Below are 14,552 nucleotides of genomic sequence, written 5' to 3'. Positions count from 1 at the left end.
GATTAGGATCTTGAATTATATCAAACTATTATGTACTTTTATTTATACATATGGCACATACAAAGAAATTTAAAAATACTAGTGACATTTTATATATCTTTAGTAATAATGGGTAATTTGTAATTATCTTCCCTTGTTTACTAGAATATATGTGTAAAAACAGATAATATTCCTAAGGTGTTTTTGTATGTATGCTTATATCTTTATCCAAATATTCAATTCCATTTAATAGTATAGACTCGGAATTGTTCATTCTCATACCTCTATTCCAAGTGTGGCCCCAGAGATGCAGAATGATGTGGATCCCTGAAAAGTCTTGGGTAACCTTTTTGACTTACTCAGATATTTCTCAGCCCCTCTCCAGTACTTGAGTGATCTAAACTTTCTTGCAGCTCTCTTCAATCAGAGAGCACTTGCGTCAGTTCTCTCCCTTCTCTGAGATACTAGAATGGAGTTCCACGGTTCAAGTTTACATTGCCTCGGTTTCCATAATCTCTCCCAAGGAATCATTACAGAGATGTCTAGTCCCATCCTGCCATTTGTTTTACCTCTTTTTTTTTTCATAGTTCTAATATTCGGTTCTATTACCTAACACCTCCCATAGGTATAACTGTGTATTAGAGCTGATTTTTTTTTAAATTTTTTATTTTTTATAAACACATATTTTTTCCCCAGGGGTACATGTCTGTGAATCGCCAGGTTTACACACTTCACAGCACTCCCCAAAGCACATACCCTCCCCAATGTCCATAACCCCACCCCCCTTCTCCCAACCCCCCTCCCTCCAGCAACCCACAGTTTGTTTGGTGAGATTAAACCACTTATGGTTTGTCAGAGCTGATTTCTACACCATCTCAGAAAATTCATGTAAACTAGAATTTGCATAGGGGACTATGTGATTGAATTGGGATTATATCATTGCTGAGGTCTATGAATAGCTGTTTAAGTCAGCATGTCAGTAGATTCCATTTTGAAGCTTTTTGTCTGTGTGTTTTTTTTTTAATTTTATTTATTTATTTGTCAGAGAGAGAGGGAGAGAGAGCACAAGCACAGGCAGACAGAGGCAGAGGGAGAAGCAGGCTCCCTGCCGAGCAAGGAGCCCGATGTGGGACTCGATCCCAGGACGCTGGGATCATGACCTGAGCCGAAGGCAGCTGCTTAACCAACTGAGCCACCCAGGTGTCCCTGTCTGTGTGTTATTAATTTTAAAAAACTTTGTCCAACTTAGCAAAGTACAAAACTTTGTACCACACTTAGCAATTTGCAACACTGAGTACAGTACTACAGCTACCAAAACAGCTCTTAACCAGAACTTAAGCAAGAAGTGGCACTGGAAGGGACTTGAGCTATACCTTTTGGGGCTTGAGTTCACATCATTGAATTAATGAATTGCACACAGTCAATAACTATTAACTTGACTGTGCTAAAAACAGCAGCGAGCTTTTTAAAAGCATCCAGAGATTTTTTAAAGGCATTCAGTTATTTTCCTTTTTTAAAAAAAGTCTTGGACACGTGGGTGGCTCAGTGGGTTAAAGCCTCTGCCTTCGGCTCAGGTGGTGGTCCCAGGGTCCTGGGATCAAGCCCTGCATTGGGCTCTCTGCTCAGCGAGGAACCTGCTTCCCTTCCTCTCCCTCTGCCTGCCTCTCCACCTACTTGTAATCTCTGTCAAATAAATAAATAAAATCTTTCCAAAAAGATCTTTAAGAAAAAGTCTTAAGTGTAATCCTTCACAAACAATAATAATGTATAATATGACATGGAAAAATACATAAATTCAAACATAAATATGTAGTTCTTTTTACAACTGAATTTGTCTCTTTTCCCAGTATCAAGGCTTCATAAAAAAAATTTAAGCTAATTTGCTCCAATACCCTGCTGCCTGTTGAAATGAAGGAGATTATCACAGAATAGTCATTCATTAACAGTATATTCAGGGAAAGTTCTGAAATAACAGATTTTGCTATAAGCTCGTGCTTCATTTTGAGTATGGTTTCTTTCTTTTCTTCCTTGAGCTGCATTAAAAGTGATATCCTTCAATACTTTACTCTCAGGGACTCTTAGATGTGAACTTCTCAGAATGGGGTTGACCTCATGCATGGCTTTCTGATTGTCAACTCCACTGGGCTCTGCCTCAGATGGAGAAAACCCATTGCTGACATTACTGCTTCAAAGCCCAGGCCAGGGAAGCCAGGACAGTGGTAGGACATGGATGGTTTGGTGTGCGGAGGCTCTTTGTTGGATAGGAGTAGAGAGGGAGTAAGGCATTGTCTCCCTCCTGCCTAGTGCTATTAATTTGACGGCTGTGTATAATCAAAACAGTCTCCTTGCCTTCGGGTTGTACTTCTCATCAAAGATAACTGGTATCTTTGCAAGCCTTAAGAATACCTCAAAATCCGGGACGCCTGGGTGGCTCAGTTGGTTAAGCAGCTGCCTTCGGCTCAGGTCATGATCCCAGCGTCCTGGGATCGAGTCCCACATCGGGCTCCTTGCTTGGCGGGGGAGCCTGCTTCTCCCTCTGCCTCTGCCTGCCTCTCTGTCTGCCTGTAGGCTCGCTCTCTCTCCCTCTGTCTCTGACAAATAAATAAATAAAATTTAAAAAAAAAAAAAAAAAGAATACCTCAAAATCCAAAGCAGTGGTTTCCATGGACAGTATGATAATACTCCTCATGTGCTCAAGGAGTGTTCAGTGGGTAACGTAAAGTTCCAGTGCATCAAGCATATAGCATAGTGTCCACAAGTCTAGCATTATTCTGTGCAGTGAGGACCTCCATTCTGGTCATTTCTGTCACTGTAAATTCTGTTATGTGGATTCAAGTTTTCATCTTGTATCATTTTCCTTTAGCCTGAAGTACTTTCTTTAATGTTTCTTTTGGTAGGGGGTTGTGGTAAATTTAGCCTTTGTTTGCCTGAAAATGTTATCACTTCATTTTTGAAGGGATATTTTCATATAGGATTTTATATATTTTAATATATTTTATATATAAAGTTAGCAGTTTTTCTCATCTTTCAGCACATTGATGTCAATCCATTGTGTTACACCTTGCATTTTTTCTGATGAGAACTCAACAGTATTTTTATTTTTCTCTTCTGTAAATAAATCTTTTTTCTGTAGTTGATCTTAATATTTTCTCTTTTTCGTTAGCTTTTAGCAATTTGATTTTATGTATTTTGGTTTTGTATTTCTCCTGCTTGGAGTTTGTTTGGTTTGGTTTGGTTTTAGTTTTGGTGGTTTTTTTTGTTGTTGGTTTTTTTGTTTGTTTGGTTTTTTTTTTAGTTTCCTAGATATATAGATTTATGTTTGCCTATTTGGAATATTTTTACCCATTATTTCCTCCCCTTCCTATCTTCTCTGTGACTCCACTTACATATTAGAGTGATATTGTCCCACAGCTTACTAGGCTTTCAAACAGTTTTTAAGCTTTTTTCCCCCCTGTTACATCAGTTTGGATAGTTTCCATTGCCTTGTTTTCAGATTCATTTTTCTTTTCTTCTGCACTTGCTGTTAGGTAAATCCATTTTGTTTTTCACTTCTTTTTTTCACCTTTAACTTCCATTTGGTTCTTCTTAGTTTCTATTTTTTTCTTTATGTTCATTTTTCCTTTATGTCTTTGAACATATTTATAGTAGTTTTGATAAACTCCTTATATTGATCACATAATTATGAGATATTTTCATGATTTCTGTCATGTGTGATTCTGCTTCTATTGTCTGGGTTTGGATCACACTTTCCTTCTTCACTTCTTGATTGGATGATGAACACTGAAATAGTTTATTGTTTATAGTCTGGGTTTGATGTCCTGCTTTTAAAAATGTTGAGTTTTATCCAGAGGACATGAAATTAAAAGTTTATTAGCCAAACCTTTGGAAGCTTATTTTTAAATTTTGTTAGAGTGGATCTAGCAGTGGTATCCAATAGGAGTTTATAGTGACATTTAGCTACTAAACACTTGAAATATGTCTAGTGCAGTGGAGGAGCTGAAGTTTTGATTTATTTTAAGTCATTTAAAATGTGTGGGTAGTGGATAGTGGGTAGTGGACACACTATCGTATTGGACAACACATGTCTAGAGTTACCTCTGCTGTCCACTTGACTCCTAAAGAGTGATCTTTTTTTTTTTTTTTAAGATTTTATTTATTTATTTGACAGAGAGAAATCACAAGTAGGCAGAGAGGCAGGCAGAGAGAGAGAGGGGGAAGCAGGCTCCCTGCTGAGCAGAGAGCCCGATGCGGGACTCGATCCCAGGACTCTGAGATCATGACCTGAGCCGAAGGCAGCGGCTTAACCCACTGAGCCACCCAGGCGCCCCCTAAAGAGTGATTTTTTGAGTGTCTGAATACTTGTGTGTTTGGTATGTTCAGTGAGGCATCTCTGGCTGATTAGAACTTGAATGTCTTTTATTTTCATGCATGTTCCAACAGTTATTCAGTTTATAGCTCCTAACTAGTTATTCCTGGCCCTGTAGCATCTCACCCTACCCTCATACTCAGTGGGACACTTAAATGGGTCCCCTACGCAGATTTCTAGAACTCTTTTCTTCTGTACTGTGGTATTCTACCCCACAAACTCTGACTTCCTCGGCCTCTGTAACCAACATCTCCATCTCTTTAGCACAACTTTTGTTTGGGTTCACCCACCCTATGCAGCAGCCCATAATATGTCTGCAGGCAGAAAGCTGAAGCAATACAGGGCTTATGTCATTTGTTTCCCTTCTCTCAGGAATCACAGTACTGTATACGTATTGTTTAATATCTGATAAGTTGATAGTTGTTTATGGCAGAAAGACTAATGTGGTACTAGTTACTCCATCTTGTTCTCAAGTCAGTAGACGATGTTTTACTAACACCTCTATCCTCAGTCAAGTGGTAATGATTGCTGCCTTTGTCAAGGGCTATGGCACTTTAAAACATTGAAGATTTTTCAGTTTAGCAAAATCATGAACTTTGTCTATTTATTCTTCATAAGAATAACCATTGATATAGGGATTCTGCTATTTACAAAGTTTTCACAACAGTTGTTCAATTTCACAAAATAGTGAGTTAAAATTTTAATTACTTAAACAGTTTAAGTATTGAAGAAACTTTATTTCTATTTTGAAGTAAAAATAAAAGGGATGGGTATAAATTTGGTATGTTTATTTTTTAATGAAATGATAAATAATCCACCCATTTATAGACTATCTAAAGTCCACTACAGAAAAATTCACCTGTACCCCCTTATACTATCTTTTTTTTTTTTTAAAGATTTTATTTATTTATTTGTCAGAGAGAGAAAGAGCACAAGCAGGCAAAGTGGCAGGCAGAAGCAAAGAGAGAAGCGGACTCCCCACTGAGCAAGGAACCCGATGCGGGACTTGATTGCAGGATCCCGGGATCATGACCTGAGCGGAAGGCAGTAGCTTAACCGACTGAGCCACCCAAGCGTCCCCCGCTTCTACTATCTTATCAGTGCTCTGCTGAGCCAGTTCTTCCCCAGTCCTTACAACAGCCCATGGAAGAAGACAGCATTGTTATCTCCATTTTACACAAGGAAACTGAGACACAGAGTTCAGCAACACTGACAGGGTCACGGAGCTAGGACATGCCCCAACTGGGATTTGTATGCAGGCCGTCCTATTTCAGAGCCCATGGTCTTAACCATAAACTTTCAGAAGACCTAACAATGTGAAGAGTATACATATGAGTATTTGAGGTGTAAATATTTATACATACACAGTCATTTAATTTCCATTTTTCAGATAAAGAAACGGAGACTCAGTCTCAGTGTGGTTTTGATTTGAATTTCCCTAATGGCTAATGATGATGAACACTTTTTCATGTGTCTGTTAACCATTTGTATGTCTTCTTTGGAGAAGTGTCTGCTCATGTCTTCTGCCCATTTTTTGACTTGATTATCTGTTTTCTGGGTGTTGAGTTTGAGAAGTTCTTTATCGATCTTGGATATCAGACAAAACACCATAGTTGTATTTACATTTAAGCCAGCTTTCCTCCAGTAATAGTTACTATTTTGGTTGACCATGCACTTTGTTTTTTCTTTAAACTTTTCTTCTCTGTCAGTAGACCACCAAGGATCCAGGTTTCCAATTTTTCTTTTTTTTAATTTTATTTACTTATTTGACAGAGGGGGAGAGATCACAAGTAGGCAGAGCAGCAGGCAGAGAGAGGGGGAAGCAGGCTCCCTGCTGAGCAGAGAGCCCGATGTGGGGCTTGATCCCAGGACCCTGAGATCATGATCTGAGCTGAAGGCAGAGGCTTAACCCACTGAGCCACCCAGGTGCCCCCAGGTTTCCATTTTTATCATACTTTCTACCTAGCAAAAAGGAAAGTTAAAAGATATTTGTACCACCTGTGTTCTCTTCTAGGATTTTTATAGTTTTAGGTCTCACATTTAGGGCTTTTATCCATTTTCAATTTCTTTCTGTGTGTGGCATAAGAAAGTAGTCTAGTTTCATTCTTTTGCATGTTGCTGTTTCCCAGCAGCATTTATTGAAAAGAGTTATTTCCCACTGGATATTCTTTCCTGCTTTGTCAAAGATTAATTGACCAGCTATTTGTGGGATCATTTCTGGGTTTTCTATTCTGTTCCATTGACCTGTGTATCTATTTTAGTGCCAAACCCATACCATCTTGATTACTAAAGCTTTGTAATGAAAAAAGAAACTGAAACTGAAAAATACTTAAGTGTCCTTCTTGGTGTCACAGTAAAAGATGGTTTGGCATGGAAATTATGTCTGTTTGAGTCAAAGACCTATGTAGATGGTCATCAAAGTGTTGTTGTTGTTGTTTAATGAAAATGTGTAATATTGGAAATAACAGTAGGAGTGTTCATTAAGCAAATTGTGGTATGATGCCAAGTCATAAAACCATTTTTTTATGTTGAAGAATATTGTCAGGGAAAAAAGCAGCACATAAAAGGATATTTGTTTTAAACAGATAAACATTTATATGAAGACCTACTTGCTTGCTTTTGGTTTATCTCTACACATTGAAATAAACATACTGTTTTTATTGATGAACATACTTAGACTTAAGGTGTTCTTCAAGAATATGTAAGGAAAAATTCTTATTTTATGGTAATTCCTACTGTAAAATAGGCCTTGTTACACAATTATTTATGTCACAGTTTCCTATTTTTTTCCACCTAACTACTTTCATTTTATCTATTCCAAATATTTACAAAACTAGATTTCCTTTCATACATGATTTATATTGTTTAATTTTCCTGGAGGCTGTTAGGAGGGGTCTGGTAACAATTAGTTTAAAAAAAAGAAAGACAAAAAGGAAATCCTTTTCTAGGAAAAATCATAATCTCCATGTTTCTCAACTTTGAAATTTTTAATCTGTCTTCATATGTTAAAATAATTAACATATTCACAGTGGGTTTATTTGCCTAAATGGTTATTGTAAGAAGGAAATTTGGCAGAGTGATAGTGAGTAAAGAGAAATTATGTGGAGACAGAACAAAAGAAGCAACAGCTTTCTGTCCTCAATTGTCTTTGATGCAGAAGCTAGAGGCTTACACCAGCTGTAAGACTGCAACAGTAGAGCTGAGGTAAATAAAGCAGCGTGGGCAGCTTCAGGCGATGTGAAGTGACTGATCTTACACCAAAACCAAACAAGCTGCAGAACAACTTCTCAGTTGCGTTTTGCTACCTGTGGTGGGTTACTAGTGTAAGTTCAACCCTGTCCTGTAGCTTTCATTCTTCTCAAGAGCTTCCATGAAGACACAGCAGGTCATAGAAGGTATTGAAGAGTATGGAGATAAGAAAAAGTATTTTTTCTAAATTCCACTATTTCCAGTATCACATTGAGGGAGACTTCCTTTGTGACAGATGGTCACTTCTCCTGATAATTCTACAGGGTGCATAAAAGCCTCACTACTTTAACTCTCCTTGCACCTAAAAGCTGCCCCTAAACTCAGTTACTGTGGTTATTGAACTACTCATGGGGAATTGGTCTATGTTGTAGAAATTACATGAATATTTATATTCTTTCCCAAACATGTTTGCTTTGAAGGAGGAGTTTCATTAGATGGCTCCTTTGTATCTAAAACTAATTCTATAACACTACACCCCCCCCGTAGAAACCATTGTTTCCAATGTGATTTTAATCATCAGTGTTTACCTTTTTAAAGGACTATTACTACTTAAAATTTACTTTAGAAACAGAAAGGTGGCATCATACATTTAGATACCCAGATGTTGCTTTTAAGTGTTGAATAAAATGTTGAAATTAAAACACATAACTTGGAAGAATCTCTTTTTGTCGGTGTTGTCAGAGATTAGTTACATTAACATTCTTTTTTTTCATATTATAAATGATATATGTTAAGGAAAATTTTAAAAATACAGGTAAGCAAAAAGAAAATTTAAAAATACTACCAATTCAAAAGTAATTGTTAAGACAAAGGGAAAAAGGAATCAATAAAGATAAAGGTGTAATGACTTATTTCATCTGTTTTTAAGATGCACATCTTTTCAAATTTTAACATCTCTGAAATTAGGGTGTGTAGAGTTTGTCCTTTTTTAGTGGTGTTAACAGTGATGCTTCTTCTTTTTTTTGGTAATAATTTATTTGATGGTGGGGTGGGGGGAGAGAGAAAGAGAGTGCACGCACAAATGCTTCTTAAATCTTAAATTCAATATTTCCTTTGTATTCAATGAAATACAGTAATTTGGGTTATAGATCCTTATGGGTAGAATAGCACGTTTGAGGGACAGAAGCTGGGCGCCCCATAGAACAAGTTTTAAACAGCTGAGGGGTGCCTGGGGGCTCAGTAGGTTAAGCGTCTGCCTTTGGCTCAGGCCAAGATCCTGGGGGCCTGGAATCAAGCCCCGCATCCAATTCCCTGCTCAGTGGGAAACCTGCTTTTCCGTCTCCTTTTGCCACTCCCACTTGTGCTCTCTCCCTCTGTCAAATAAGTATTAATAAAATTAATAAAATATTAATTAAAAATTATAAAATGTGTTCTGTGCATATCTATATATTATTTAAATGCAAAGTATTATGTATATGTATGTATTTATTAGCTATTTTATAAAACCTATAGTTTGTTTTCTTCTAACTAGAAATTTAATAATTTCTTCCATTTATATATATATGCAGGAAATACTAAAGAATGAAAAACAGAGAGAAGAAATTAAAATGAAAAGTCAAGATCTTTATGAAAAAGAAACACTCCTTAGCAAAGGGAGCAATGAAGAACTTTTATCTCCACCAGTTCAAACTCAGATCAAAGGGCATGCCTCTGCTCCCTACTTTGGAAAGGAAGAACCCACCGTGGCTCCCACAAGCACTGGTAAAACCTTTCAGCCAGGATCCTGGATGCCACAAAGGGGCAAGAACCCCAACCAATGAATATACTGTGGTAGTATTTCTTTGTACGTAACTTTTTAAACAATAAAATAAGTAAAAATTACTTTATTTCCTGACTGTACAGTAAGTAGTTCTCTAATCCATTAAGCTTAAGAATTCATTTTTAGTATGCATAAGAAATGTGAGATTATGAACTATAGAAACCTTTTTTTTTTTTTAAAGTAATCTAGGGGCACCTGGGTGGCTTAGTTGGTTAAGTGTCTGCCTTGGGCTTGAGTCATGATCTCAGAGTCCCAGCATCTAGCCCCATGTCGGGCTCCCTGCTAGGCGCTAAGTCTCCTTTTCCTTCTCCTCCTGCCCCTCCTCCTGCTCTTTACTCCTCCTTCTTGCTCACTCTCAAATAAAAGATTTTTAAGTAATCTCTACACCCAATGTGGGGCTCAAATTTACAATCCCGAGATTAAGAGTCACATGCTTTACCAACTGAGTCAGCCAGGCACTCTGAAACCTAACTTCTTTTAACTTTTTTTTTTTTTTTCCTTTAAAGATTTATTTATTTGACAGACAGAGATCACAAGTAGGCAGAGAGAGAGGGGGAAGCAGGCTCCCCGCTAAGCAGAGAGCCTGATGCCGGGCTCTATCCCAGGACCCTGAGATCATGACCTGAGCCGAAGGCAGAGGCTCAACCCACTGAGCCACCCAGGCACCCTTAAGTTTAATTTATTTGCTTTAGTCATCATTCTGTTTATCAATTCGCTTAGGTTTCCTTTGTGAAGTATCCTGTAGCTGTAAATGCTCAGTACATTTTGGATCTTTATGATCATTTCGGAACCCCAGTGTATATCATGATAGAAGGTAAGGCTAATTTGCGAGCTCTCCTACTAAAGTACCCAGTTAAAAAAAAGAGAAAAATGAGAAGACTGCCATTTCTGGAGAGGCAGTCTGTAAGATTCTAAAGAATTAATCAAAAACATGAACTTGGATAAAACATGTGGAGGCCAAGAAAAGGTAGCTGATAATGGAAAGTCATGAAGACCTGGAGTTTGAAAAGAGGAATCAGGACCAAGAGACACAAAAGTCTGAAAGGACAGTAAAGAGAGAAATGGTACAATAACTGGAGTTCCCTAAGTTTAAAAATTATTTTGAGAGGGGCTCCTGGGTAGCTCAGTCAGTTTAGCGTCCAACTCCTGATTTTAGCTCAGGTCATGATCTCAGGGTTGTGAGAGCAGAGCCTGCTTGGGATTCTAGCTCTGTCTCCCTCTCCCTCCGCACTATCCCCGCCCCCCCCCCAAAAGAAAAGAACAACAAAAAAAATCCTTTGAGAAAATGAAAAATAGAAGAGAGTACTCTGTGATTGCATGGGCAGTGGGGATTCCAGTGGCTTGTATATTGAAGAAAAACATAGACGGGTAATGTTAAAACACCCATTATTATACAGAAGTATTTTTGAAGGATCATACATTTTCCAAAGTACACAACTAAGTTTTTATTGCTAAAATAGACTTCTCAGAATGTATGGCATTATAATAGGTGCTCAATATATATTTACTGAATAAGTGATTCAAATTTTAATGCTCTATAGGAAATCCCTGGTTACGTTTTAACAGTGACTTCCTAAAAACTTCCTATTAAGTTAACATTTTTACTTAATAGAAGTAAAAATTTTTAAAACAAATAATCAAATGTAATTACCATAACACACTTACTGAATGACAGAAAAGCCCCTTGGTAAAAATACTACCATTCCGGCAATCTCCTAATATGAGGTTAACCATTCTATCATTACAAAATAATACTACATTTTGCCATATAGGCAAAAAGAACTAGCCACCAGGCAGTATAAAAAGAGGTACAAATGACTATAAATTAAGATGTTCCTGAGTCCTGGGTTACAAGAAAAATTGCAAATGTTCTAACATGCTAGCCTATTTCTACTGCCAAGTTGCTATTAGCTTATTAAATGTATTCTATACATATCTTTTTATAAATGTTCGCCTTACAGTATGTAAATATTTTAACATATGACAGAATTTACATTCATTTTTATTTTTATGTTTTCATTGTAAAATACGTGGTTTTTTTTAACTATAAAGAACAAACTGATATTAACAGATGGGAAGTGGGAGGGAGGATGAGTGAAATAGGTGAAGGGGATGAAGGAAAGCACTTGTGATGAGCACTGGGTGATGTATGGAAGTGCTCAATCAGCGAAGTGTACACCTGAAACTAATGTTACACTGTATGTTAACTAACTGGAATTTAAATAAAAACCTAAAAAAGGTAAATACTAAATAGATGAGGCATTAAGAAAAAAAGGAAAATAAATTAAAATAACCTGTTTTATATAAGCAGCAAAAGAAAATCTTAACCAAAAGTCCTTGTGGGAAAATACCCGAAGATTATGATACTGGCCCACCATTATTAGTAGAGCATGCACTTTAAAAAAAAAAAAAAAAAGGGCGCCTGGGTGGCTCAGTGGGTTAAGCCGCTGCCTTCGGCTCAGGTCATGATCTCAGGGTCCTGGGATCGAGTCCCGCATCGGGCTCTCTGCTCTGCAGGGAGCCTGCTTCCTCCTCTCTCTCTCTTTGCCTGCCTCTCTGCCTACTTGTGGTCTCTCTCTGTCAAATAAATAAATAAAATCTTTAAAAAAAAAAAAAAAGGCTATTTTAAAATAATCTCCATGTCCAAGGTGGGGCTCAAACTTACAACCCCAAGATCAAGAGTCACACATTCTACTGACTGAACCAGACAGATACCGCTCCTAGAGCATGCAGTTTTAAAGTCATTTCAAGAACTGGAAATGACATTTATAGTAATCCATCCATACTCCTTTCCTCAAGACTAGTATTTTTTGGATGACTGGTGGCGCTGTTAGATGGTATCAAAACAGTTTAATGTCCTACATAAAAATTTAACTATAACTTTGGCCTAATTCAAATTACCCTTCTAAGCAATCTTTTTTATATTTGGCTTTTATGCCAGACACATGCAAAGCACAGTTAAAGTATTAAATAAAGTATTAGTTTGTCCACCATATGTTGTATTTTCAGTAGTTATATTTTGGACATTTATAAGCTTTTTTTAATGAAAATGTCTTAAAATAAGTAAATGAAAATGTCTTTATTTCTTCAAGACAGACTTTAGACCTATGCAAAATTTTTTTAATTCCAAAAGTAAAAATGTTCATTTCAAAGTAATTCAAGTATCATATATACCTTGTGTACTTTCTCAGAGATAAATTGTTCTTGATTTCCCATGCCTGTGCTACATGTGCATGTAGCAGACTTTTGACCATTCAAGTACAGAAAATGTGTTGGCTGTTGGTTCAATCATACAAATCTAGCCTATTAGCTATAACTTGGATATGTGATGTTGGAAATGAGTAAAAATGGAGGAAAAATAATTTTCCCATTATCTGTTACTCTTTTCCACTTCTACTTTTACAAACCTATTTCTGGCTGTCACTTATTTCATTTCTTAATTTAATCAGCCTTGAATCAGCCTTCTATTTTTTATCTCATTAACCACACTATTTAAAACGTAACCTGATCTCACCAAACAAAAAATAAAACAGAAAATAAATAAAATAAAACGTAACCTAAATTTAAACAGAACAGGCTTTCTTAAACTGTGTTTGTGTTCCTTGGGGAAAAAAACAGAAGTGAGAAGAGTCTATAATATTCAAATTAAAAGATTCCAAGAAATCACATAGGAATAAACCCTAAGTTCTATTTTATATATCCCAAACTTGTGGTCTTTGAACATGCAATCTGTTTTAATATGTTTGAGAAATATACACACATGTACATGTATAAATCCAGATATGAAGTAAACCTGAGTGATGCTATAACCAACTGCAGACATAAAAACAATCATGAATAGGAATCAGACTTCCTTTCATGTAATACCAGATAAGTTGTAAGTGCCCCCTGCCCCTTTACATTCTGTATAAGGAGAGAACGAATAGGTCAGGAGCTGCTAATTATAATTTATCTCAACACTGGTTTCCAGCTCACAGCATGGTAAGCTTATTTCATTTGCTTACTCTAATTTCAAGAAATCAAAGCAAAAAATGGTACACTAAAAAGTATATCTCATATACTTATATAGTCATATATCTCACACTGATACCATGCTGAAGTTTGTCACATGGATAGTTATGAATCAAATTTTGACACACAAACTTTTTTCTTCTTTTTGAGTAAAATATCTGTTACAAGGAGCGTGTTTTTCCCAAAACCAGCCACAAAAAGGTAACTGATTATATTAGTTCTCAAAACTTCAGAAACAGCACAAAAGGCAATTTTTAAAGGAAGTATTACAGCTAATAGTAAAACATTCTTTCATCAATAGTACTATTTGTTGCAGTGAGAAAAGATTGATTTTTCTGAAGGATCCCAGCCCTCATAATATTCTATTTTACATCCCCCCCATTTCTCCCATACATGTAAACATATAGACATCCATATTATAAAACCTAATGATCTCACATATATTAAAAAAGGCTCCATAAATGTTGGAAAAGCTAAAGAAACAAATGGCATATGTCAAATACAAAACTGGCACGTGTTAAGACTTTAAAGAAATTATAGAAAAAGATTTCAGTTAAATATCTTTAAATTGTAACAAGAAAACTAATGAAAACACAGCTCTAGTAGATAACTAAAAATTATGGTGAATATATCTTTTGCTTCGATATTTGACTCTAAAATGTGGCCATAAGCAAGACTTACGTATATAAATTTCTTTAACGAACAGCTTAACTGCAGAAGCCCAAACACATTTTAGATATATCTTAACCTTGTTTTTCTTCAACTGTGCTCTGTGGACCCAGGAGGGCAAGTAGATCTATAGAAGCATATTTTTAAGTTTTAATTTCAATGGTAATTTCAACTATTAAAAGTTCAGTGACCCAAAAAAAGTTCAGTGCCAATGAAAAGATCACTAGATATCCTACCTCGGTTAAGTAATGAAATGGAAGTTGCAATACGTTCATTCCACTGGCAACACCTAAGAACTGACAACCTAAAGTGAAAGTACTAAGCAGTGTTCAGACCAGTCCAGAAGCATTCTCAGGAGTCCTTAGGTTTTCATTGTTGAGAAATATTGCTCTTAACTTTTGTAAGTAGGCTTTTAGCTAGAAATGAAACTCAAAACCCTGTAAAAAGTCTAACTTCTATAACATATCTAACTTTAATTACTTTATTATTAACCCCCCTTTAAAAAAAACCCAGGACCTC

At 36.4% G+C, this 14,552-nt stretch overlaps 1 protein-coding gene across 1 annotated transcript in view; it reads left to right on the top strand.

The window, feature by feature from the left end:
• NDUFAF2 (NADH:ubiquinone oxidoreductase complex assembly factor 2) overlaps nt 1-9,420 on the top strand; it is a 168,265-nt gene extending 158,845 nt beyond the window's left edge. The window contains exon 4 of the mRNA XM_044224141.1: nt 9,103-9,420. Coding sequence (XP_044080076.1) covers nt 9,103-9,354 — 252 coding nt within the window. The 3' untranslated portion in view covers nt 9,355-9,420. The remainder of the gene's footprint in view (nt 1-9,102) is intronic.
• Nucleotides 9,421-14,552: the final 5,132 nt, after the last annotated feature.

This window comes from Neovison vison, chromosome 1 (assembly GCF_020171115.1).
Source record: "Neovison vison isolate M4711 chromosome 1, ASM_NN_V1, whole genome shotgun sequence".
In the NCBI taxonomy this organism is placed as follows: domain Eukaryota; kingdom Metazoa; phylum Chordata; class Mammalia; order Carnivora; family Mustelidae; genus Neogale; species Neogale vison.
This window is presented reverse-complemented; position numbering and strand designations above follow the sequence as displayed.